The 27,778-nt window shown below is 41.7% G+C and overlaps 1 protein-coding gene across 1 annotated transcript in view; it reads left to right on the top strand.

The window, feature by feature from the left end:
- Positions 1-8,503: 8,503 nt before the first annotated feature.
- Positions 8,504-27,778, top strand: part of KCNK13 (potassium two pore domain channel subfamily K member 13) — a 71,894-nt gene continuing 52,619 nt past the window's right edge. Inside the window, exon 1 of the mRNA XM_054069069.1 lies at positions 8,504-8,873. Within this exon, the coding sequence (XP_053925044.1) occupies positions 8,543-8,873 (331 nt within the window). The 5' untranslated portion in view covers positions 8,504-8,542. The remainder of the gene's footprint in view (positions 8,874-27,778) is intronic.

A 27,778-nucleotide genomic window follows, 5' to 3' on the forward strand; every position in this document is an offset into this window, starting at 1 on the left:
CTTGGCTCGTGTTGGGAATTTGGAGGCCCAGTAATAATTGTTAGTGCTTTATCTGGTTTTGAGAACTCTGCAAATAATGTGAGCTGAGTATGGGTCAGAGTGCTGCTGGGGTGCCCGTGGAACGTACAGGAAGATTACTTTCTCCTTTCCACCTTTCCTCGATTCTGAACCCAGAATCTTTATCCTACACGCAGAAACTGTTCAGTTCTGTCCCTGATGAGCCTGAAGACATAAGGATCAGGAAAAGTGACATCGAAGTGGAGAAGTGTGCTCTGAAAACCAACAATTTACTTCATAACCAGTGTTATAGTTTCTTTTTAAGACAGTATGATCTCATTTTAATTATTTTCATTCTGTAAGAATTGGAAAAGTTCTAAGTAAAAAGATGTCTTGGTATAAGGAAATCTCTAAGACTTCTAGAAGGTTGACTAACAGGAAAGGGGGGGAAGATTTACATTAGACATTAAGAAGAAATCCTTCACTATGAGGGTGGTGAAGCACTGGAACAGTTGCTCAGGGAAGCTGTGGCTGCCCCATCCCTGGAGGTGTTCAAGGCCAGGTTGGATGGGGCTTTGGGCAGCCTGGTCTAATGGGACATGTCCCTGCCCATGGCAGCGGGGTTGGAACTGCATGATCTTTAAGGTCCCTTCCAACTCAAACCATTCTATGATCATGAGGTTGTGAAGAATGTTAAGATTTATTAATGCTACGTATTATGAGCACTTATATTTGACTGGCTCCGAGGCACTCCTGGTTAAATTTAAGCTGAATTTTTGAGTTTCCAGGAACTTAAGTAGGATTTAAGTTCAGCTCTCCAGGGCTCGTGATAATGCACTTTCAGAAGATCCTTCCAAAATTCATCAGTGTAAACCAAGTGATCACTTCTGCTAGGAAAACTAAGGAAATCATGCCAACACAGAGCTGTGACCCAAAGCGACTTGGAATGTGGCATTAAGCATGGAAGTGAGGCACTGCTCGGTGGCAGAGGTGAGGAGAGTGAAGACTGGGGGGTTGTTTTCCTGGATGGTATGTGATGTGAGGCAAGCTAGTGGTTCAAATAAGGGTTGACTTTGGTTGAAACAGATTCGTGTGTAGTTTGTTTTAACTTCTGCTCTTCCAGAATGGCAAGGAAAATTTATTTTGAAGAAACTGCCTAATGGTAACTAAAGATCCAGGGGAGCAACAGTCCTTTGCCGTCAGCTGACACAGCTGGGCTTCGTGACTTATTGGAACTGGCAGGACGGCTCTTGACAAAACATTTTTGGCCAGAAAATGCTGTTTAATCACAATTTTCTACTTGTGCAGCCTCTCACGTGCCAGGGCAGATTTAAGAACACTTTTTAAGAGTCAGAATAAAACTTAAAAATTCTTGTGCATAATATCTTGGAATTCTATTTTTCTAATTGTTTTTTTGTTTCATTTCTTTTTCCACAATTTTACTGATTTCACTCCCATTTCATTTAATTCTGGTAAGGAGTTAAACTGTTTATAATAATCTTTATCTGAAAGAACGGTGGATTTCAATTCTGTCTGAGGAAAAGTAGAGGAAACTATGAATAAAGAGAAGAAAACAGATTAGTCCAACACACTGCAGAATATCTGAGATGAAGACGAATTTGAATCTGGGATCCTTGGTTAAAGTGAGGTCTGTGTGCTGCTTTATTTTTAAAGCAGATTTGAATTTAAAAAAAAATCAAAAAAAGATAAAAAGAGAATAGCATTGTCTATAGAAGCAATTGTTACTCAGCACATCTTTTTTTACTCAATAAATTGCTAATTAATTTCTCTTGCTACTGCTGAGGATGAATCTCTTCTGCTGCCTCTTCAAAATTAAGTGTTTTCCATTATAACAACAGCGTAAGGATTTATTGTAATGCAAATCAATACACGCTGGTGCAAATAACATGCGGACATTTCTGCAGTGCTACTGATTAGGCTGTAGAGAATGAAGTGGTGTATTTTTCTGTGCCTAAGTGGCTAAAACAACTTAATCAACCCTAGCCAGTTTTAATGGCTAATGCAGTCGCTTATGTTTTGTAAAAGCTCAGCTGACCCCTAATCCTCAGCTGTACAAGATCTCAACCTGGTGTTTCAAATCATCCATCAGAAAGGTCACAGCAGGGAAGGAAAGCAAACTAGAGCTGCCGCACACTCTGCCGAAGGAGATCCAAGGTGGGTGGCCAGAAAGTTGGTTTCACAATGGCAATGACTTCAGTGCTGCAGCCATTAATGTAATGGGCTAACACCAGTTTACTTCTTCCTGGGACAGGGAAGGAAACTTAATGGCTGGTTGTGATTATGAAAAGGTTAAATCTTCTGTCAAGAGCAGCTAACATTGTGCAGTTTCTTATTAGACTCACATAGTAAAGCAGTGATCTAATTCAGTTTGTTTGAGACCATGATGCAGTGATTCACCTGGAGTCTTTTTTGCCACACTGGAGATTAAAAACAGCATCACAGAAGGTAAAAAGGTATAAAAGGTACCATGCTACCATGTGTTTTGTTCCATGCTAGGTGCGCAAACATGCAACAATATTAGAGCTGTACCATTTGGTGGCTTTCCTAAATGCGTCAATGTGGGGTTTTTTCAGCAATTAATGATGTGTTAATTCCTTGTACTTCCTTCTGCTAAGACATTCTGTGGTTTTGATATTCCAGCCTGTCTTGCAGTAAACAAATATGAACACAGTAACAAAAATAATTGCACAAAAAATTCCAAGTAAAATTAATAGAGAGATGTGATACTGAGAACTGAATACTGAAATCAGTATATTAATGTAATATACAGATATTCCCTGTGGCACACTGGTGACCCAATGTGTGTATTTGAAAAAAGCTAGAATGGAGATGTCATGCTAGATGCTACCTAATCTCACAGATATTTATACTGACATTAATAAACTTGCTGACATTTTGCAGCTCTAGAATTAATCACTGTGACCCAGGATGTCAGAATACTAGCTGAACACTGACAGTAGTCACACCGTTCCCTCTCTCTTACCTCTGAGTTCTTTTAATCTGAGCAACAGTAAGTGGCATCCTGAAGGGCAAGAGAAAGAAACAGCAAAGAAGTACTGGCGGCTGAAAGGAACTGTGCAAGTTCAGGGAATTAAGTCCCTGTGTTAATCTGCAGTCTATATCCTTGCCTTTTTTTTTCCTCTTTGTAAAATACTAGCTTTTCTGCTTCTCTGTTTATCAAAATTTTATCACTGCTCAACTAATTCCCAGTTTCTAAATGTTGCTGCAGCACCTTCAAAGCAATGTGACCCCATTGTATTAATCAGAGTAAAAAGATCATCCTGCAGTTGAAACCATTTTCCATTGCTTAGAATGGAGGAATATGAGGGGGGTCCCAAACTCTTACCAACTCTTTTTCTGATTCTGTTCTGACTTCACCCAAGCTGAATCATGTGTCTCCATTTCTGACTTAACATGCAAATCACTCCTGCACACAGTTCTAGTTCCAATAAGCATGAATAAGCAAATACTTTGCTCTGAATTGTGTTGATTTTTATGCAGTTTGAAAAGTTAGCTGTCAACCTGCCTGAGTTTTTCTTATCTGTTGAAAGGCTGGAAGATAAACAACATGCAAATGCAAAGTGGTCTCCAAAAGTGGAAGCTGTTCTTCAAGAGTCCCCGGTAGGAATTTTTAAGCACTGTTTATCTCTGCCTCACTTCCCCAACAGTAAACTGTAATTTGCAAATATCTTCAAATAAAAATACCCTTATAGGATATTCTCTAAGTATAAATCAAATATTGTCTTCCCCAAGAAGACACAGAAGACTATGATTATCAGTGACACTTCAGTAACTGATGTGAAAGAGCTGGAAAAAGTTTTCACATATCGCATTCTTGAAAATCTCTTTTATACAGTCAGGTTCAGTCACTTTTACAGCTAAGCATCTTCTAATTTGTGAGGGATGAGTACACTAGATAGAAGCAGGTAGAAACATTCTGGCTGAACATGAGCCAGCAGTGGCAGAGGTAGCCAATGGCATCCTAACTCGTGTAAGAAAAGGTGTGGCCAGCACAACTAGGGAAGTGATCGTGCCCATGTACTCAGCACTGGTGAGGCTGCACCTTGAACACTGTGCTCAGTTTTGGGGCCCTTACTACAAAAAAGACATTGAAGAGTTGAAACAGCTCCAGAGAAGGGCACCAAAGCTGGTGAGAAAAGGTCTGGAGAACAAGTTGTATGAGGAGCAGATGGGGGAACTGGGGATGTCCAGTCTGGAGAAGGGAAGGCTGAGGGGAGACCTTATTGCTCTCTACAACTACCTGAAAGGAGGTTGTAGTGACACAGGTGTTGGTTTTTTTCCCAAGTAACAAGAAGTAGGATGAGAGGGAATGGCCTCAAGTTGCACCACGGGAGCTTTAGGTTGGTTATTAGGAAATACTATTTCACTGAAAGGGTTGTCAAGCATTGCAACAGGCTGCCCAGGGAAGTGGTTGAGTCACCATCCCTGGAGGTATTTAAAAGAATAAATAAAGCAGTGCATTTTAGTTAAGTGTACCAGCTTATCACTTCCAAGGAGTTGTTTAATTAAAAAGTATTGACACCGTCAATGAGAGAGTGTAACTAGATCTCTGTGAGTCTTCCAGGGATTTTGCTGATGAATTAATAATAGCTCCGTTCTGACCGAACATATGGTTGTAATCATTACTAGGGTACTCACTGACTGTAGATTTCTTAATTTCAGGGTTATCAGTTAACATTATGAACAGAACTAGTAAATGCATTGATTTTTTTCTATTATTTACAATTGTGCTAAGCCTCGCTGCCACCAATCCTTTTGTCACTAAATGCCTGCACACATACAGACACCAGGAAGATGTGTGCTGGTGGTGCTGAGGAGTGGAGCAAACGGAGCAGGTTTCCTGATCATGGTGCCTCAAGTGACTGTACTGAGGTTAATGGCAAAGCATTCAGTGTTGGGGATCACAAAATGTTAGCTTCAAATTGGGGTTAATTTAAATGTCAGCAACATTGTTAACCAATTTTTTTTAACCTGAAACTAAACGATAACTTTTATTTTCCTTATGCCAGTGAACACATTGCATTTCTTTATTCAGCCTTGCTTAAATGTTCTGAATGGGTGACTGCATCCCTACACCGTTCCTGCTCTACACACACCGAAATTTTTCCAGCTATTTACCCAAGCACAATGGGAATCATGATCTTTTTTTAACAAGAAAGTAGTCTTTAAAATAAGTACCTTAATTAAAACGGGGAAGTAAAGGAAGAGAAGGAACTTAAAACAATAAAAACACCTGTGATATCTGTCAGCCACCTTCTCATTTTCTACTTCAGGATTCCAGTCAATATCAACTCACACCTGCTCTTTCCCTTAACAGGGAGCATGCCCTCAAAAAGCTGCTTTCTTAAGAGACTAAATCACTGCACGCTTTATATTGTTTTAGTTTGGTGTAGATCAGATTTGACAAATTAGGGGAGTTTGCAATTTTTGGTGCCTAGTGACAGTGGTATACCTAGCTCATTGTCTTTCAAAACAATGCCACATGTTCTTAGCTTCACTGCTGTAATGCTCCCTCTGTGCCCAAGACCAACACAAAAATAGCTATCCCTCACTAACAAAATAACATGTAAATAATAGGAGGAACTCTATATTTTTGGATTATTTTCTTCGGATAACTCTTTGGATAGTATTCTTCACCTTCCTTTGGGCAATCACATTGGTGTCATGGTTGCAAGCAGTTAAAGGCTTCTGTTCCCACTGTGCTAATCCAAGCCACCCAAGAACAGCTTCAGTGGAAGGAGACTTCAGTGCATGGCAAGGGTGCTCAGTCAGTTTTGCTGCCTCTGCTAGCTGGGAGTGAACTGATTCAGATCCCTGTTCTTTCTGGCTGGCAAAGACTGGAAAAGCAGGGAAATACAGGTGATTTTTTTTTTCTCCTGTAATAGAAATTATACATTTCTTTAAAGATAAATCAGCGTTTTTTATGGAAGCACATGATTACCTTTAGCACTTGAGACAGAGTGGTTGGTTTGGCATCTTGTCTAATTTTTTTTGGCCGCTCAATGTCTTCCAGCATCGCTGCTAATTTTGATTGTCCTATGTCAGTCTACACTGAAGCCTAATTAAAAGAGAATAAAATCCTGAATATGACCTCTGAATAACAACAAACGGGAGAAAAAAAAAAATAAAGAGGAAGCAAGAGTCCCATTCATCCTCAGCTGCTGCTTTACTGTGCAACACAGGAAAAGGACTTGGCTTCTCTCTGTGCCATGCAGTCAGGGAACACCTGCACAGAAGTGCACACAGTCCTCCCCAGGGCTCAGACCAATACCCAAGGTACAAACACTGTGAGACCGCCAATGGTTCTTACCTCCCATGCAAGGACAGGCTGAGAGTTCAGCTTGTTCAGCCTGGAGAAGAGAAGGCTCCAAGAAGAACTTATAGCGACCTTCCAGTACCTGAAGGGGCTACAGGAAAGCTGGGGAGGGACTGTTCACAAAGGCTTGTAGTGATAGGACGAGGGGGAACAGGTATAAACTGGAAAGGGGCAGATTTAGGCTAAACAGAAGAATTTCTTCACCATGAGGGTGGTGAAGCACTGGCACAGGTTGCCCAGGGGAGCTGTGGCTGCGCCATCCCTGGAGGTGTTCAAGGCCAAGTTGTATGGGGCCTTGGGCAGCCTGGTCTGGTAGGACGTGTCCCTGCCCATGGCAGGGGGGTTGCAACTGGATGATCTTTCAGGTCCCTTCCAACCCAAACTATTCTATCATTCAACACAAAGTATATGATTATCTGCGATTAAGGGAGATCCATAATTACTAAGATCTTACCCTTAGTTCCCGTTGCATTTTAGCTGCAACATAATTGATAGAGAATGGGGGAAAGGGTAAGTGTTGAAGTAATACCTCATTAACCTGCTTTCTAAAATAAAATATAAGTACACTGCCTTTCACTGGGAAAAAGCATAGTGTGTTTATACACTGTGTTTATACACTAATATGCTTAATAGAGCTGAATTCTAGCCCCAGTAATTTTAAAGTAGAATTCAGCTCTGCGGTAATTGCCTGATATTGCGAAGTTTAGATTTTTCTTTTTATAGCAACGATGATTTTTCCAGAAGGCTTGGATCGAGAGCTTTTTTACCCTTAAAATGATGCATTTTCAAACTCCAGCTGCCCCATGCCGGAGGATGGAACTGCAAGAACCTGTCAAGCTGCAGTTAGAGCCCTAAAGAAACATAAAATCACCAGGTTGGAAAAGACCTCTTAGATCACTGAGTCCAACCATTCCTATCTGTCACTAAACCACATCCCTGAGCACCTCATCTGCCTATCTTTTAAATACCTCCAGGGATGGTGACTCCATCACTTCCCTGGGCAGCCTCTGCCAGTGCCCGATGACCCTTTCTGGGAAAATTTTTTTCTGATGTCCAGCCTGAACCTCCCCTGGCAGAGCTTGAGGCCATTCCCCCTTGTCCTGTCCCCTGTCACTTGGGAGAAGAGGCCAGCTCCATCCTCTCCACAACCTTTCAGGCAGTTGTAGAGAGTAATAAGGTCTCCCCTCAGCCTCCTCTTCTCCAGGCTAAACAACCCCAGCTCTCTCAGCTGCTCCTCGTAAGACTTGTTCTCCAGCCCCCTCACCAGCTTTGTTGCTCTTCTCTGGACACGCTCCAGAGCCTCAACATCCTTCTTGTGGTGAGGGGCCCAGAACTGAACAGTGTTCGAGGTGCAGTCTCACCACTGCCGAGTACAGAGGGAGAATAACTTCCTTGGACCTGCTGGTCACACCGTTTCTGATACAAGCCAAGATGCCATTGGCCTTCTTGGCCACCTGGGCACACTGCTGGCTCATGTTCAGTCGGCTGTCAACCAACACCCCCAGGTCCTTCTCCTCCAGGCAGCTTTCTAGCCAGACTTCCCCCAGTCTGTAGCGCTGCATAGGGTTGTTGTGCCCCAAGTGCAGGACCCGGCATTTGGCCTCGTTAAACCTCATCCCATTGGTCTCAGCCCAGCAGTCCAGCCTGTTCAGATCCCTTTGCAGAGCCTCCCTACCCTCCAGCAGATCCACGCTTCCACCCAGCTTAGTGTCATCTGCAAACTTGCTGAGGGTGCACTCAATGCCTTCATCCAGGTCGTTGATAAAGACATTGAAGAGGGCCGGACCCAGTACCGAGCCCTGGGGGCACCACCTGTGACCGGCCTCCAGCTGGAGTTAACTCCATTTACCACCGCTCTTTGGGCCCGGCCATCCAACCAGTTTCCCAGCCATCGAACCAGTTTTCCACCCAGTTCAGACCCTGACCCTGTCACCTGTCATCCCTGCTGGAGGCAAACGAGGTATTTCGGAGGAATCCTCTCCTGGAAGAGCAGCCCGCCCCCGTAACTCCACGTGCCTCTGCCGCCCGCAGCCGGGGCTCGCGGTGCGGGGGGTCCCGGGCGGCGCCCACAGCCGGGGCGGGCGCTCGGGGCCCCTCGGGGGCTGCCGCCGGCCCCGCCTCGCCGCCCGGGGCGGGGGAACCCGGCGGCGCGGAGCGGGACGAGGCGCGATGTAGGCTCGGAGCGGGATGGCGTGCGGCTGCTGCCCCGGCGCAGGGCGGCTGAACGCGGACACGGCGCGGTTCCTGCTGCTGGCGCTGCTGATCGCGCTGTACATGCTGTGCGGCGCCGCCGTCTTCTCGGCCATCGAGCTGCCCACGGAGCGCGCCGCCAAGGAGCGCTGGGAGCGCCGCCTCGACAACTTCACCCGCCGGCACAACCTCAGCCGCGCCGAGCTCCGCCGCTTCCTCCGCGAGTACGAGGAGGCCAGCGTGGCCGGCATCCGCGTCGACGACGTGCGGCCCCGGTGGGATTTCACCGGCGCTTTCTACTTCGTGGGCACCGTGGTTTCCACCATCGGTGAGCGGCGGCGCGGCGGGGGCGGCCGGGGCGGTGGGCACGGCGCTTTCTCTCGCACCGCTCCTCTCTGTCCCTTCTCCCGTCGCAGAGGCGCTCCCCGGAGCCCCGGGCATCCCCAGCCGGGCTCCGCGCTCGGCGCAGCGCCCCGTGGAGTTTTTTGTCCCGGGAGCTTCGCTGGGCAGCGTGGGAAAACGCTGGCACCGCAGCCGCGAGCCCTTAAATCCCGGGACATCCTCTTATAGCGAATCTCGGAGCTGGAGGTGGGTGGCTTCGCGGGCTGTAAGCTCAGACGGGACCGTTCTGAGGAACTGGTCTGGTCTCCACAAGAACCCTAAAATCGATTTTGAAGTGTCCGGCTGCAAAGCGCGCGACTTGGGAAGGTGGGTCTCAAACCCTTTCTGAGGCAGAATCCACGAGTCGGTGGGCACCGCTGCTTTCATGTGTGGATAAACTCGGGTTTATTCAGGTTGGAGGAGCCTTCAGGGAAAGTGATGTTGAGGAGAAATTCCAAGGGGACTGACGGGAGTCTAATTAGATTGAAAAGAGACTGAGAGGGGCGCCCGGGGAGCCCCTGAGCGCCGGCGGAAAGGCTTCGTTCGGGCGGTTGCAGACAGCTTAAAGCCCTGGAGAAACGGAGCTCGCTTTAGTCACGGCCAGGCAGTCTTGTGTGCGCTTAGCACCGTGGCAGATGGGGTCACTCGGTAGCGGTATCTCCAGTTCTTGTCGGTCTCCCTCCACGTGTGAAATGCACACGGAAAAACGGGCTTGTGATAACAGCGGTTCTTCGGGAAATCTCCTTTAACGCTTATTCCCCACAGAGGCGTTTCAGGATGCCTTGTTTTATGCGGGACTTGTGAGAGTTTGTGCTGTCCTGCAGTTTGCAGACTGCCTGATGCTTTCCAGTGGTTCTGCTCAACCTCTTCCTAATACAGAGTTTCTTAGGTCTGGAGGTAATTTTGTTGTGAAAGGTATCATCGGGCTGGTTTTATATTTCCTCAGTGCATCAAGATTTGGGTGTTCTACAACCTAAGACCCAAGAGCTGTGCTTAAATGTTCTGCTGAACTGGTAATTTAAATAACTTAAAACTTTTTTAAGTCCACTTCTGCAAACTGCTGTAGTTTGTTTGCAGTTGTAACATCTCCGTTAAGGTGTGCTTCTTGTAGAATCAAAATACAGTCTTGATGCTAACCTTTGCTCTAGCCGTAAAATCACAGTAAAGAGAGCTGGGACCGGATCTCCAAAGTCCACCTTTATTCCTAAAGGAGGAATATGCAGCTATTTTTCCTGATTGTCTAAGCTACCATTTCAAACCTGCGATGTTGGCGAACCCACAGTTACCACAAGGCATTGTGTCTTATTATCCTCACCAGAAGAAAAGATTTTCATGATGCTGACCTTACTGCAGTTCTGTGACTCACATTATTTTTGGCTTACCATCCTTCATACCCAGAGAATGGCCTTGAAGACCATTGTCATCTGCCCCTTCAGTCTTCTCTCAATTCAGAGAGCCGCAATGTTGTGTCTCCCCTTTGCAGCGATACAGTTAATTCTTGCATGTGTTAACTGATGCCAGCAGTCTGTAACGTTAGTGTTTATCTTGTATAAATGAGATTGTTAAGAAGAAAAGGGGTGGTCTTATTACCTGTAGGCACTTGCAAACACAAGCATCCACTTATCCACTCACGCTGTCTGGTAATTTCTCGACTTGCTGATTTCCATTGACCACAATTCAGAGCTCCATCAATGCTTCTGCGGAAAATGTCCTTGAGAACTCTTTTTCCTTCAGATTATCTATGGTCTGTAGACTTTGGTAGTTTGTGTCTTGTCCCTTCTTTTGACCTGGCTTGCTGTTTCTTGGGCTTACCAATGCTGTCACTTTCTCAGTGTGTGCAGTTATCAGTTGCATCATTCTTTCTTGATCCCGTCAGTGGCATTGCACTGTCTCAGTCTTGTCAGTGGTGTCCCTCTTTCTTAATCCTTTCAGTAGCATTGCTGCTCTTTGAGACTGTGCGTTTCAGCTCTTTATCTTAGCTTGTGCTACGAGCTGGGCTCTCCAGACATTCGCAAGACTGCTGTGTCCCCTCAGGTGCTGTGCAGGAGTGTTGCCTGCAACTACACACTCCTTTTTATCAGCTATATTGGGGTCTTGCCAATAGATTTTGCTTTACACATCTGGAATCAATACTTTTGCTCTCTTCTCAGAACTTTTAAAATGGTCCATGTCTTCTTTCCTACCCGAGTATGGTGCCCCCAAATTGATGTATTATTCCAGCTGTGACTTTGCTAGTGCTGAGGAAAGTGGATTATTTAGTGTGTTTTTCAGTCTGTACTTCTGGTGGCTAAAATCATTTCTCCAGGTAAATAAAATTTGGTGCCTTCAGTTAAAAACACTTTTTCAGCAATAGGTACTTTTGTGGCACATTTCTAATATCATTTAACTTTCCACTCTCAGTACTGTATATTGGTCTAGAAGCTTTTGGGTTAGCAGGTAAATTGTTGTAATAGCAGCCATCTCTTGTTTATTTTGTAAACTTTATGGGTTTTTTCTCTTTTGCACAGTGGAAATTATTTTGCCACTTTATCAGAGTAAATTTATTTTTTCTGCAGTAAATAAGGCGAAACAAACCACTCTGATGTACTGCTAAAGCATGACTCAAACATTACCTTGTAGCATCACCTCCTGTGCTTTAGCTAATGAGAAATACCGTCATATATTTTTGGCTTTGAGAGGAAAGAAGAGAGTTTTGCCATATCTGAGGGAATAATACTGTCTTTTTCATTAAGATTCACATACAATGTTTGTCACCCAGATATCAGAGCATGATATGAGTGCATTGAGTCAAGAGGTCGAAACTATATATGACTGGCCTATTTTCATTTTTCAAGAAAGCACAAGGCTAAACAGAGCTGAACTAATAAAAAATAAATAACATCTTTTTTCAGTTTAGCAATTTAGAGTTTATTCTGTAGAAATGTTTATTCCTGTCAGTGCTCATCCTGTAACTCCTAATTTTGACATGTCTTTTTGCTTAGTGTGATCCAGTACTGAGCACTAAGGTTACCTATAAATAAATGGAAATGTTAGAACGTAAGAAGGTAGCCACAAACACCTGCCCAACTGGGAGACTGCCTTGACTAGCCAGGAGGTGATCCCAAGGAAGAAGATGGGGTTGAAGGCAGGTGCCTAACTAACCTCAGGGAAGGAGCCTGCATGTGAATAGCAAGATCGACTGTAAGTCTACTTTGGTTTCTGATCAGCCTTTTGTCACAGAAAATAATGTCTCTTTTGCCTGTAAATTGGATGGCAGTAGTACTGTCTCAGGATGTGAGAGACTGAAGCAACTTCTTTCTCAGTAAGGACTTGAAGCAACATCCCTGTGTCTCAGCAGAGTGCCCTGACCACCAGTCTAGGGAATAATTTTAAGCCAGGAGTCTCAGTGTTTTCTGCTGAAACTCATCTTCTTTGCATAGACTAATAAAATATTCTGCAGATCAGAAAGTAAAATGAGGTCTAAGTCCCAGTTTGCGCTTCAGTGAATGTTTATGTCGTTTATACAGAAGATACAGCATGTGGTAGGCTGTGAGTGCTCAGCAGCATTAGACCATAAGGTTGTGACCATCAGAAGGCACTCTTGAGATCTAAAGACCTCTGTGGTACCTTGGGACAGCAGTGCCTCCAAGAGCTCAGGAGCAGCTGCCCAGGTGTTTGAAGATCTATGCGTTGGATTGCTGCTTACCTTTTCTGACAGACACCTGGGCACCCTCAGTTCCACTGGTAATAGGTGGACACTGCTGGCTTCAAGCAATACAGAGGATTAGCATACTGTGGGGCATTTGCAGCATCTGGAGCCTTCACTGCCCTTTGAAACCATTTGATAAGAAGAAGTTATTGACTTTAGTTGCATAAAACTAAGAATTATGTATTAGTACATCGATATACCCTTATTATGTATTAGTACATTTATATACCCTTATCCAGCTGTTTTTCTTTGCATGGTTACAAAACTGGAAGAACTTTGTTTCCTTTTTCTTTTTTAAAAAAAACCCCACTTAGGCACACCCCAGCCCATGTTGTGACCTTGATTAAAAGCTGTTTAACTGTAAATGGAATAAAATGTGTCTTGTCATAAAGGCATAGCCTAAAGGAAGCAATTCCTCAGACTGACCTATGCTATGACTGCCCTTTTCATAGGCTGGTAAGGTTCAAAGGGATCTCTGGAGATCCTCTCCACTGCAAGCAGGGTTAGCTACAGCCATCTGCTCAGGGCTGTGTCTTGTTGGGGTTTGGACGTCTCCATGGACAGAGACTCCATAAGCTCTCAGGGCAATTTCTGCCAGTGTTTGACTACACTGTCAGTAAAAAAGTTTTTTTTTTTCCTCCTGTTCCTCCTTGTATTTCAGTTTGTGCCTGTTGCCTCTCGTCTTTTCTGTATGCACTGTTTATAAGCAGTGAGGCAAAGGCAGAAATTGTATCATCCTCACAAAATGAGGCCCATTTTCTGGAGAAATTATCAAAGTTCGCATCCTTCCACTCTGCAAGAAACTGTAGCATGTTGGGCTGGAGGTGTAAAGTCTTGTTGCAAGGTGAGAAAAGAGATTTGTCCACTGATGCATTACGGAGGACCCAAGGTAAAATTTCCTGGAGCAAAGGGTGCGATTTTTATGGTAGGGAGGTAGAAGGGGTCACAGTATCCTCTTCAAGCAGCCTAGGGAGGGCTGCTGATGGAACCCTCATTTACTAATGAAGAAATCTACTTGGAGTGAGACAGCTGCAATGTCTACATTATAGCAGTCTGTGAGAAAGTGAAGGAGGGAGTGCTGATCAATGCCAGAGGAAGTGCTTGATTCCTCATTTTCACCTGTGTAAATGCAGTACCTCCTACTGAGTGGAGTTACAGCTGTGCAAAAATAAAAGGGAGGGGGGCGGGAAATAATGCCCAGCAAACCACCACGGTCATTAAAACCAGAGAGCTGGGCTGCTGCTTGTAGCCTTCCTATCACCATGTCTTTACTAAATGTAGAGTGATCAAAGGGTGGAAACTGCACCGAATGCTCCACGCTGGGGCCAAGCGGACTCCTGGTGTCACAGAGACCAATGGATGTGCTACTACCTAACCATACCACACCTGAAAAATTTGTACTTGTACATCACAAGATGCATTGTTCTCCTAGCTAACATTTTTCTTCTTGAAATTTTGTTTATGCTGCAAGCAGCCCTAATAATTCAAAGTCAGCTTCTTCAGCCACTGAGACATAACCAAGGCTCTGTCATCCCAGGTGCAACAATGAAATAAGCTCATAGAAGCTAGTATTTTATTTTTCATAGATGCATTCAGTTTCTGGAATTTTCTAATCATAGATTTCAGTCTTTTCTTTCCTTTTGGTGAGACTATGCTTCAAAAACGTTGTACATATGCGGTAAGTGTATTGTAGTATTTAGAGGAAAGCAATACAACTCCGTGCTTTTATTTATACTCCTAGCTATATCCCTCATTCATTAATAAAGCATGTCATCTCCCTGGTTTACTTTATCCAGTCCAACACTGAGAATAAAACTATTCTTTGACTCAAAGTAAAACTCATTTTTATGCCCAGAAAATGTATTGTAATTCTTGTCCTTGAATGTCAGTTGCCTCATCACAAACTTCAGAAAGCACCATCAGACCCTGAATCCTGTCCCAAGTACTACTCCTTATACGTTTTCTTTTAAAGACATCCTTCTTTTCCTTAAAAACAGTGGCATGGAGCTGTTAAACAAAAGCATATTGATTAAAGCATATTGATTCTGCCACAAGTAGAAGAGTTCGGGTTTCAGTTACCTGTTTTGACCACAGCTCTCACATTCTGGCTGTTCTTGATGAAGGGCATGTTTAGTGGAGCATGATGTGTGCATAATTTTAATATTTATGGATCTTTTACTATTTCAAGATGCTTTTCACCAAGGTGGCTCTGAGTCATGGAGATATTCCAATGAAGAACATATTGTTCAGCATCGAGGTTGTTTCAGATACCCTTTGGAGGGTACCTTCTCCCTGGTTTGATGTACAGAACCAGAGCAACTAGATTACATTCCTGGAATCACTAAGCCTCTGAGTTCTTTCCTGGATATAAACTGCTTTTGGTCATCTTGCTGTCAGCAGAAGTGAGAAGATTACACCAGGCTGTTCAGATTGTCTTTCAGATAAACAATTAGAAATAAAACATTTAGTTCCAACAAGCTCTGTTGAAGGTAACGTGGTGATGATTTCCCTGCTTTCTTCTATTGTACAGCAGTCAGAAGGATAGAAATACCCCAAATGTCAATGCAGGTCATAACTGCTGGCATTAGTGTGACACCCACTGTCTTTCCCTTTGAATCTACCATGTCCTGCAGTCTCTAACTTGACAAGCATGTTCCACTTGTGGCTTGAAAAAGTGAAATACAGGTTACCAAATGTCATGTCTGCTGTCCTTTTCCTGTTGGCATACTTCAAGAATTATAATTAGTTTCCGCTATGACAAAATATTCAAAGATCTCATATTTTCAGTGCAGAAAACTAGGAATTCTGTGAGCAGAAATAACATACAAAACCAGCTTCATAAAAACATCGTTGCAGTAATTAATGATAAACAACTGTATGGCAATAATTTAAAAGTGAAAATTGCATCTAGCTTAGTAAGTAACATTTAGCAAGGAGATGAAATTTAGAGGGCAGCAATCTGCTTTGAAATATTTCACGGAGATACAAGAAACAAAATGGGAAAAAATGTTACACTGATTGCTTTGGAAGCTGTTTTTTCAGAAGGTATTGAAACAATCCTGCTGGCCTTCATTGTGTAAATACAACAGAACTGGGTTTATTTTTTTTCTAAATAATGTAGCATTTGCGTTAAGAGGACTGCAAAGGGGATTTTAATTAAAGATATAAAAAAATCTCACTCAATAGAGGTGTTAAGAGTAGAGCTAGAAAAGAAGGAGGAATACAATGCTTGCCCCGTGCCAAAAAGAGGAAAAAATAGCCAGAAACAATGAGATTAGAAGCAGTGAAGAACAAGGTGGTTTATTTGACAGAATGAAAAAAAAAAAAAAAAAAGAGGGAGAATATTTCCTCTGTCATTTTGATAATTTGATAAAAGTTTTGTCTAATGAATATAAAAAAGTCATTGATTAATTACAGGTCATCTTTAAAAATGCCTTGTAATACTCCTGCACTGATAGCCCTAAAAGCCTCAAAGCTGTGTGTGCTCTGAGAATGAGGATGGGACTGATTCCCTTCCTTTGGGCTTGAGAGGGTGCTTCAGGAGAGGCATCTCTAGAGCAAAATGCTCTTCACTTTATGCTCCCATCCTTCATCTCTCTCCCCTTCTGCCCTCCACCTCCCCTTTGGTCCTGTGTTTTGCTTAGGCTGATGCTTTTGCGAAAGTGCAGGTAAGCTGAGGCCATTTACATCCTTTACAGAGGTAGCAAGTAGTTGTCAACTCACTTAACTTGTAATTGCTACCATCCTAGGACTGTATCTGTTAATAAACTAGAACGTTTCCCACCTTTGAAAGACTTAAATACTCAAGCGTATTTATGGTTCATCGTAACTTTTACTGAAAGCTTTCTGTAATATATAGTAGATCTGTATAAAGCAAAGACATAGGAAAAAATGGGGAAAAAAAGAGAATGGTAGTTACAGTGACAGAATATCTGCCAGTCTCTGCTGTACACTGAGCCAAGTAGAACTCTTTAAACTAAACAAACCAGGTAGAAAGGAAGTATGAAATCAAATCAACCTGGAAATCCTTGTACAAGCAAGATCTAAAAAGAGTTCAGATGTGATAGCCTAGCATGTTCTCTCTTAGACACTGGTTAAAACAAAGTTAAACGTGGTTAAACCACATGGTTGTAACCTACAAGGTTAGGGGAAAGGCCGGGTCAGTTCTCCTCTGTTAAGTTTCTTACTTCTGTAAGTGCCAGAGCCTTCAAGTGATCTTCAATCATCCAGTTTTACAGAAGATACCTAAAATAGGTCAGATTTATTAATACATGCTGTTCCTCTTCCCTGACTGGGAAAAAACAGCTGAGGTGCCAAATGCAAAGGTGGATATGTATACAATTGGTGTTGAAATTTGGGTGAAATAAATCCCATCCTAGCAATCTAAAGAGGGGCATCCAGGCAGTAGCAGAACCAAACCAACACACCACTGTTGGCAGTACTGACTATAACTTCGCTGCCACAGCTTCCCTCTCTCTTAAACAAGATTAGCAAATAGTAAAAAGCACTCTGAAGTCTGCAGAAGAAAGAAGTATTTTTACCACTTACAGCTTCTCTTGAAGATTTGGATTAGTTTTTTTTGTGAGGAGTTGGCAAGATTCTCCAGGGCATGACTTGATCATAATAGAGGATTTATCTGTTCAGTGGTTTACGAGCTGGGGCATGAGCACAAGTTCTCTAGCAAGTTTTTGAAAATTAGAAGCAACTTAAGGGGAAATGATTCTGGATTTGACTCAGCCTAGTTTCAGTGGAAGTGTAGAAGGCAACTTCTGTGACCAGAGAGTGTCAAAGATCATTACTCTTCAGAGGAGAAGGAAGAAGAACAGAAAACCAGGGATTTTCAAAAGCAAAACTTTTAATAAACTCCAAGATCCACAGTTTACAATATCGGGGGAAGCAAAACAAAAGGAAAAATTAGTTAAAGCAGGCTAGCAGTTTCTCAGACAAAAGGTAGGAAAGATGCTGGCTCAAGTGATCCAAATATAGAAGGAGGACACAAACTGTAGTAAAAGACCAAAAGACCAGTCCGGATGAAGCTTTGAGCAACCTGTTGTAGTGGAAGGTGTCCCTGCTCATTGCAGGGGGGGTTGGAACTGGGTACTTTAAGGTTCCTTCCCACCCAAACCATTCTATGATTCTATGTCTAAATTTTAAGTTAGTAAGTAATTTCAGTTACAAGAAGGAAGCATACGGAAAATTAATAGAAAATGAGATCATTGAAGAGAAATAAAAGGAATAATATGGAAATATAGGAACAGAATAGAAAGTCCAGCCTCTCAAAACGTGATGCTGTTAGCAAGAGGTATCAAGGATGATGTGAACTCATTCATCAATACACTACTGATAAAGACTAAGAAAAATATTGAACTGCTGTATAGAAAAGAGGAAGAGCTCTCAACAAATTACTTCAAGAAGGATGAAATAGTTAATGCCTTTTTCTGTCTCCTGCAAAGGTCAACTCTGAACTGATGTGCGTTACAATTAACATTTGTGATACAGGGGAAAGCAAAAAAACAGGTTAGAATTCCTAAATCTGTCAGATCTTATCAAATCATGTAAGCCAAGTCCACTTCATTCTGGTATATTTGAAGTAATTACTAAAAACATAAGGAGCCCTTTGGCAATTCATGAAAGAGGCTGAAATTCCAGGCAACTTATAATGGTAACCATTTTGCCAGTCTTTAACAAAGGGGTGCTAATAGGAAGGAATTTAAAAAGAAAATGGTAGCCCAAAAACCTAACTTTAATTTGCTGAAAATTTCTCAAGTGGGTAATCAGATCAACTATTTGTAAACATCAAAATGGAAACAATGAGTCAAGTAATTGTCAGCATGAAATTATCCCTCGTAGATCTTGTCAAATTTAGTCTGTTTTGTTGTATGACAAGACAACTAGCCCTGTATATAACAAATAAGCAACTGATATCAGGTATCTTGACTTCAGCATGACATTTGACCTTGGCTCATATTTGATAAGCAACCTGAGGAAACATGGTTGTGATGAACTTGCAATGGGACCAGCTGGGAATTCTATGCGCCGAATAGTTTGCACTGGATCATCGTCAGAATAGAAGGGTGTGTCACATGGGGTTCTGCAGGGGCCTGACGCCTGTTTCTGGTCCAAACTGTTGCTGTGCCTTTGTAAAAAAAAATGTTTTAAATCACATAGAGATATATGAGATTGCAGTGTAGTATTTCCACCATATGCTCTATTGGGAAGCACTGTCTGGACTACAGTTTTCAGATTTTGGCTGCTTCATTTCTAGAAGCAGGGTCTAGAAGGAGAAGATTGGTATGATCAGACATCTAGAAAACAGTACTTATGCAGAAATCTAAAGGAATCAAGGAACTTCCTGAAAGAGGGAAATTAAAGAGGGAGAACATAATATATGAAAATCCAATACAAGAAGGATTGAACATTCTATTCTCAAAGTGCGTGGCAGGTAGGACATAGGTTAATGGGCTTAAATTGCAGCAAAGAAGAGTCTGCTTATACGTTAGAAAAAGTTTCCTGACACTTATCAAGGTGAGGCAGTTGTACAGTCTCCCTAGGAACGCTGTACAGACTCCATCACCAGACATCCCACAAGAATGACGGTGGAATCTTCTAATTCCATCACTGGGCAAGATGACCTTTCTATGCCTCTGCCAGAACTTTTCTGCCCAGGTTTTATGGTGGTTTGTATTCATTATCCATGTTATTCTCAGAAAAGAAGAAAAAAAAAAAAGCAAGGTGTTTGGCACACTGCATGCACAGTCTTGTTCTTTAGCAATTTTTCACTTGTATTTTTAGAATGCAGATTAAAAAAATTGGGTGACAAATTTACATGGAACTTCATAGATTTTTTTTTTGAAACCTGCAGGAAATTAAAGCAACATTTTAGTATGAGAATGAAGCAAGCTTTGACATGTGCAATTATGTTACCCTGCTTAGTATACATCTCAAATTAAATAAACTTAAACCCAGCCTAAAATAGAACTGATCATGGACTAAGCACTTAATTAAAACAGTGAAATCAGATATAACAATATTTTTACTGCTGCTGGATTGAGAAAAAAAAAAAACCTTGAAAGGAAAACAATTGAGCAAAAAGCAGCAAAAAGTAAATATCTTTACTCTGAAGAGCTTGGTCCTGTAAGGAGCTAAGTACATTGCTGGAAGTCTCTCTTCTGGCAGCTGTAATTAATCGTACCTCCTTCTACTACAATAACATATACTAGTATGACTTGGAGACAAAGAACATAAGGCAAGTACTGTTTTCTGTATTCCACAGATGAAGAATTAAGGCAATGAAATTCCATATAAACCGAGCAGTGGATGTTCTCCACTGTGCCCTCAACTGCTCCCTTCATCTCCTTAGCAAAATAAATTGTCGCTCATTTTGAGGCTCCACCCTTGCATTGTTTCCCTGCAGAAACCAGGGGACAGTGGGCAATAGAGGGAGGAAGGGTGGCTGGGAATGCCCTTCGTGTACAGGTGGGACATTGCTGAGGCCACTGTTGTGGTATCTCACTTTTCAGACACAGAGATATAATAAGTCTGTCTTAGATATCTGAAGTTGTTGCAAGGCCTGAATGATTTGGCCAAATCCTATATTCAGGAGTGATTTAATACCGTTAAACTTTAGAAAGTCTGTATACAGCTAAGCCAAGGCATTTTTTTGCACAGAACACTGGTGAAAATGCAATGTCATCCTTCAGGTGACATGCAGCGGGGACCTTTGTAGGTGGTCTCTGTTACCCAAGGAAACATTGCGAGTTCACTAGGCAAACGTGGGAAGGAACATTGCAGGCGGTGCTGAACTGCATAGCCTCCATCCCCAAGCTATTTGCTTCCTAGGTATCTACCAATTTCCAAGCCTGAAGTTTCCTGAGGAGCATGCTGCTGGCTGAGCTGGTGGCTAATTCCAAGTATGGGAGCACACAGCAAATAAGGGTTTCTGACCGGAGTGGTGACACATGCAGCACTAAGTTTTCTTGTTTCCTGTAGGGAAAGTTACTTTTTTAATTGAAAGTCAAAGCCTAGTCAGGGCTGAGAACGGAGAAAAGAAAAATGCTCATTTAAACCAATTACTTGATGGTTATGGGAGTTGTATTAATTTGTCCAGGGAATGAATTTTAGGAATAAAGAGGGTCTAGGTACAGCGAGTAGTGAGATTGTTATTAAAAAAAAAAAAAAAAAGAGGAGGGAGTGACTGTATTGACTTAAGTTATTAAAAACTAGTCGCTTCAATTATTTTGACTTGGATTAGCCAACCTATAAAAAGAATGGGAATGTTGTGCTAATTAAATAATAAATCTTGTGGGAAGGGTTGCAAACTTAAGTCCCAGTAATAGCTGTCTGAAATAAATTTTACAATACTTGAGTCAAGATGTAAAGTACTGAAAATAAAGGCTTTGATTGCTATTTATGTTTACTTGTATGAATAATACTGGTTATTCAGTACTGGTTATTTACTGGTTATTTCATCTGTTAAAATATTTGTTCAGGTGATTGACACACCAGCAGTTAATGTATTAAAGCTTTTTCAGCACAGTAAAAGCTATTTCAAACCAGATTTTTTCAATATTAGAAAAGAAAAAAAGTTTTATGTATGAATAGTATTCTTTGAAATATTATTATATAATTTAGATTGCCAAGAAAATATTTAAGGTTATGAGATTGAGATTTTTATATCATTCTTGTGGCTTAAGTATTTAATACTGCCATCCCTAAAGGAAGAATATAGCTTGTGGAACTGTTTCAGTCTCATGACTTGTGAAAATTCAGTATATCAGAAGGTGCTGTTGACTGCAAATGTAGCCCAGGCTTTTTGCAACCTCAGCCAATTTTGAACTTGAGTTTTTTTTTTTTGTTCTCACAATAAGAATATTAATAAAACCCTAAATGTGATTTTATTCATACAGAAGAAATTATGACTATTTTAAGTGTGACACTTTTTAATAGAAAGCAGTTCTGCTGAAAATCCCATAGCCTTTGGTTATTAAAAGAAACAAATAAGTGGGAAGTATATATTACTTCACTGTAAAACTGCAGCATTGTTAAAAAAAGCAAATCAAGTAACAAAACATTGAATTTAAATGTACTAAAGATGCAGACTAAAAAAAGTTTTCTATTTTAAGCGTGGTTTTGCATCCATTTTGTACTTTCCTGCAACACTTTCTTGCAGTAATTAGTCAGAACTTTACAGGAACAGCTGTCCGTCCTTTTTGCTAAAATAGACTGTTCCTTGTGTACATCTGTACTTGTGATTCTCTTTTTCATGCCAGCAATGTGGACGTAGCCTGTGCAGACAGTTGAGCTTTGATGATTCTGTCTGGTAGAGAATGATGCTTACCAAACAGGAATAATATTGTATTCCGTGTTCTTACGCACAGACATGAAGTTGCTTATGTAGTCAAGCTCAAAAATCTTAAAGCTACTTAGAGCAAAACCAGCACATTACATGAATTGCTTCAAAAATGAGGAAATGTTGTAGTCCAGTTAGAAGCAGAAATTAATTTTCTTCAGTAGTTATTTCTATAAATACATAAATAAGATAGTGCTATTAGAGTAGAACTTTCTCTTTAAATGCAACTTCTCTTTCATGTTGTGGGTGGGTTATTTTTTTTTTTGTTGTTAATTCCTTCCTCTTGTATTCTCCCTACACCACATCTCTATTCTGTTCCCTGGATGCTGGCACTGTGGTGGTGTTTGTTGTAACAAAAAAAATGTATTTTATAATGGCCAGTTTCTCCCTTTTTTCAAGTAGGAGTTAATTTTGTTATACAGGCTGCTCTTCTTCCTTTCATCTTTTATGTGTAATGCTTCTAAATAGGAATTTTCATCTGCCCAAAGAACTGGAGTCTGCATCGTCCATCTCAGACTGCAGTATTCCCAGTTCATCGAATAAGCAGGTACAAGCTTGGTTTGTGGCTTACTGAGAAAGTTCTTAAGACTGTCCTGTGTGCTCTGGGGAGCAATACTGGCCATTCCCTCCTCCAAAGTGCGGCTTTAACATAAATTCAGACATCCTTGTGCTGAAAGAGACTCTGCCTTCCAGGTGAGCTGTAAACCAAAGTCCCGTATCGTTAGAACTCCCTGGTACCCTGTGTAAGAGGAAAACGTTAGCCTTGCCCTTTTTTAAATTTGGGTGCTCCCAATATGGGTACATAAAAGGAGTTTCCCTCACATTTTTGGGTGGACACTGTTTTCTGATAGCTCATGGGGTTTTGTCTACTATTACACCACAGCCTTCTTTCACGGCAGAACTGCTCTAGTTCAGTGCCAGTGACAAAACACCCCTATATAAACTTGAAAAACATCATAGAGGAAGGAAATGTGTTTCAGAAGCTATTAGTATTGAAGTATTGCAAAGAAATAAAACATTTACTCTTGAATGCCCTCATTTACTCTTGAGGGCTGTTAGTGACAATTTCAAGGTTCCCCACATTTGTTCCTTCCAATTTCTTTGTCTGGAATCTGCAACAGCAGAGAAATTGGAGGAAGCGTGTGGCAGACTTGTCATAACTAGATACTAAATGTTTTGGAATTTATACAGCAAGAGCCAGGTTACTGCTTTGCAAGTAGTCCTTTTATAAGGAGAAATGCTCCTGTTTGTGATGTTTTTTCTCTGTCGCTCCCCCAAATTGAATTATCTCCTGTTTCAAGAGCTGATTCAGGAGTGTACTGGAAAAAGAAATTAACTGGATGAGATATTATTGCAGAAACTCTGAAACCATTTTCCTGATATGTTTAAAGTTGAGCACGTAAATAACAAGGTAGGTGAATTAGCCATCAGCTTAAAAGTTATCTTTTGTGGCATACTTCTATATGAATTGTAATGTGTTTGACTACTCAAATTAAGAATAAAATACTATTTTTTGAAATAACATTTAGTCTACAAGTCTATGTTGTATCTTGGAGAGGCTGTTGCATTGAAGGGCAGATAATTTTAAGATTAATTTTTTTATCTTGCCAGCATTCAAGGCACTAAATTCAATGTTTTATATAACCTGTCTGCAGAGCCTTCTCCCTCAAAAGAAAACATTGGCATGACTCAAAATACACAGAGAACAGGTCTGCTTTGTTTACTAGGTGATTTTACAGTCATGTTTCAGAGCAGACTTGCGCTTTAAAAATCAAATTTTGCTCCCATTGAATAAAAACCATCAAATATCATCCGTTAGTACTAGTTCGTGTATTTGCTCTTCCTAAAGTTCTTTTCCATCACCTCTGAGATTATTTATCCTAAATACCCCATCAGAAAAGAAGATGTGAATCCTGATTTTAATCTTCTGTCCGTGCTGAGTGGAAGTCAGCTGGATATCACTACTCTTTGTAAAGGAGGTACCTGGGCAACGAGCAGGCAGAAATGAGGGAGAAGTGGCCAGTGGAAGTAATTATAGCAGCTGCAGAGAAAAAGGACCTCCCTGTAAAGGGCCAGTGGGCAAGCAAGTGTTGAAGAAGTCATAGGCTTAGATGTCACAGGCTTAGAGTCACCTGCTGACCTTCAGCAGCAGCAGAGGTACTCACTGTCCTTTGCTCACACTGAAGTGATCCAGCTGCCTTTTTCTGCCACTGAGTATTATCTAGGATAAATGGCTTGGTCCTTCATTCGCAGATATTCCAGGTCTTTTGAAGACATAGGTCTGGCTAAAGAACATGTTGAGTGTAGACACTTGCTTCTTAACAGTGAAGCTATGCTCCAAAAGCTTTTGGCTTGCATGTTCCCGGACTGCCTGCTTTAATGAGTTCTAGGATAGATTCCGTCTCTTAAACGTGAAAATTATAGCATCACACAGATGCTTGTTCCTACAACATTTCAGTTCTTAATTAAGGACTGGGAGCTTGAGGTTTTGTTGATAATTAGCGTATCTGTAGTTCCTGGGGAGGAAAGACCTTTGAGACAATGAAAGGATCCATTCATTAATGGTGTTTGTCCATCTATTTCAGACAAGGAGTGCCTGTTTTTCTTCTCACCTCTTCAGTGGGAAGCATTTTAATAATTTTGTAGCATTTGTAGAAAACAGTCATTTGGAGTGGATATAGTTTGTGGGTTTTGTTACTTGTGGCAAAGGCTTAACATTTGCTTAATCTCATCCTAATAAAGAACACAGAAGTTAAACCTTCATCTGTAGGTATGGATAGGTATGGGACACATCCTATGACTGTTCTAAAAATTTCCTGGAAAAGGAACTAGCGTGAACCAGGAACCTAATTAGAGTGAAAACTGCCTCTCTTTATACATTGCTTTCCTCTGTTGCAGCTTCAACCTGGCCATCCTGCTCAGAACCTTCTCCCATGCTGACACAGTGGCTGGGAACCTTCTTAAGGACTTAAAAAATTAAGCGGATTTCTGCACAATCCTTGCTGCAGAGCTCTAGATCACACTGCTATAGCTACCCGATCAGTGCCGCTTACAGCACCTACCTTGGTGGCACAAAATTCTCCTGATGGATAGAGTCACGATGCTCCAGGACAGGCAGGTTGGTATTTAAGCAGTCACCAAAGTTAACTGAGGAAAGGGTGGAAAAAGTGTGTTAGTTGTCACTGATTCTGCATACTTTTGGGGCATCATATCTCAAAGTCTTGTGCAATGGTAGCTGGAATTCAAAACTGCTCTGATTCCACGGGATCCCTAGGGTGATCCTGCTGCCATTCACACCCACCCACACCCCAGTTGCTCAGGAGAAATTAGAGTAGAGCAATCCCTTTATCTGGGGTGTAACTCTGTCCATACTAGGGTCAATCAAGTGCTGGCTAGAATAATTGACTTAAAGTAGCATTTCTTCATATATGGGGGGTTCTTAGAGAGGTATTATATCAGCAGCACTTTCAACTGCAAACAGATCATTTTTTCCATGACAGAACATGTTGCACAAGATGGAAGTCATAGGGAGTAGCCCAAATCCAGCATGAAAATGAGCAGTGTGGAAGCATACAAAAATGCCAGCGCAGTTTCTGATGTGTTTATTTGCTACTAGAGCTGTGAGATACAACAGTCTCATACCAAGAATTGCCTCCCTGGCAAATTAAAGGGGGAGCATTGGCAAGTGTTTGCAATCCTGACAAAATCATGTCAACTCCTGACATAATGAGTAATAATAAAAGAAAAAGTGTGAAACACATCTAAGTATTAGTTTGAGATATCTTAGACATGATGGAGAAACAGCACCTGATCCACACAGAGAAAAATCAAAGCATGAACTGTGGGTGAGAAGAAGAGCTACAATGACTTCCATAAGCACTTTCCAGCACTTGTTCCTCGTGCAGGCCAGCGGTCCGAGGTACAGCTGTCTGCAGTGAGGGGGCTGCGGTGGGGGTCAGAAGCCAGCTTTTGCCTTGCTCTCAAATTAGAAAGGTTGAGTGACTTAAGCTGTACCATAAAATAGCTGTGGAAGAAAGGAATAAATGTAAACTGCTATGAATTTACAGGAAAACAAGTATCCACAGTAGGGGAGACTCATCTGATTGGGCTGAAACATTACAATCGCATCATTTATTTCCATTCATCTTCAATAGCGTCTTGGTTGCAAATGCAGTCCCCTTTTCTCTCCCTGAGTTGTTTTGTCTGTAATCCTATCTGTTAACTGGATCCGAATTATACAACTGGAAAAAATGAACCCTCTTATCTTGATTGATACCTGCAATTTCAGAGAAAGAAGATCCTCTCAGCAAAGCAGTATGTAGAAGTGTTTAACTAATACTTGCTGCTGTAAGAATCTCCTATGATGAAGATCTGTCATTCTGGCCCACAATACCCAGCTCACTCTACCCTCACTGCAAGGGAATTATGCCTCTTGTAGCCAAGGAAGGACTCGTTTCCGAAAAAATATTTTCTTCTGAATTCTTCTATTTTGTTGTGTTCTGCAAGTGTTATTTTCTGTGTAATGCTTAGTGGGCCCTGGCCCTGTATTCTGCTGTAGTGCCAGAATCATGGAGTGCAGATCACCAGCTACAGAGAGGTAGATGTTAAGGGGGCAATCTCCTCCTGACTCCAGCTGAATTTCAGCTTCTGATCAAGAATAATTTAAGTCCAAACATTTGGTCAATATTTTATGTACCCAGTAATGGTAAATTAGACTGCAGGATACCTGTGACTTCATTTCTGCAGTGCTATTGAGTAATTCAGAATTACACACCAAGTTATAAAATGAAAATGTGTTTCTTACCGGAACTGTTTACAAAACAGATGCTCAACTTTGTTAAGAAAGGTGCTAGCTAGTAGTAGATAATTGGCCCACTAAATGCTTGAACTGTGGAACTGACCCAGGACACAGTGTTAGTGCTCAGTTACAGTGCTAGAGGACACTTTGCAGTAGCAGCATCTTCAGAAAAGTTAGGTGAAGCAGGTGACCTGGTCAGGTGGAGCTAATTTAGACTCAAGATGCTTTTGCACAGAGACTCCAAAAGGTTCTGCAGATCATGTACAAAAAGTTGTCTACAAGAATGTTTTTTTCTCACTTTTCAAAGCAACAGGGAGCAGCCAGATATGTAGCGTCAGGGATTCTGCATGCTGCCAAGTGCACCAAGGGCTCCACTTGCTGAATCTGAAAAGGGGAATGGCTTTTCGAAAGTTTCTGGCATTGGGATATTTGGAGACCTCTTCCCAGGATAAGAATAGTTTCTCCCTACATCAAAGAGAGCGTGAGGAGCACTGTACATCCAAGAGCCTCCAGCCCAGCTGGGCTGTCATGAACCTCTGCCACAGGTTGTTTTGGGGTTACAAGTTCCTTGTTGCTGGACCCACAGAGCAGGGCTGTCTCTCAGCCACACACAGGGAACCCGGAGGCTCTTTAGCAGAGCACTAAGGAAGATGGTTTCTCAATTGTCAGAATCCTGTTTCTATTTTGGGAAAAATATGTCAAAACCAAAATGTTTCTGTGAACTGTGCTTGGGTTTAATGCTTTGTTATTTCCCTATGAAAAAAATGTTTTGTTAGAAAATTCCTAGTTAATTCCACGATGCAGAAACAATTAGAGTATAAGTAATTTTCTTTCTTTGTTCCCTTATTGTTTTTCATTTTTAAAAAGATATTCTATTTTTAAAATTAGAAACAAATCAAGCGTCTGGCAATGTGGGCTTTTCTTCACATCAAATAACTATTGTGGGACTTGTTAAGAAGTCAGTTTGTTCTAGCCGGTGAAGTTCATCTGCAGCAGCCAACAGAATTTTACTTGAAT

The sequence above is a fragment of the Cuculus canorus genome, chromosome 5 (genome assembly GCF_017976375.1).
Source record: "Cuculus canorus isolate bCucCan1 chromosome 5, bCucCan1.pri, whole genome shotgun sequence".
Classification (NCBI taxonomy): Eukaryota; Metazoa; Chordata; class Aves; order Cuculiformes; family Cuculidae; genus Cuculus; species Cuculus canorus.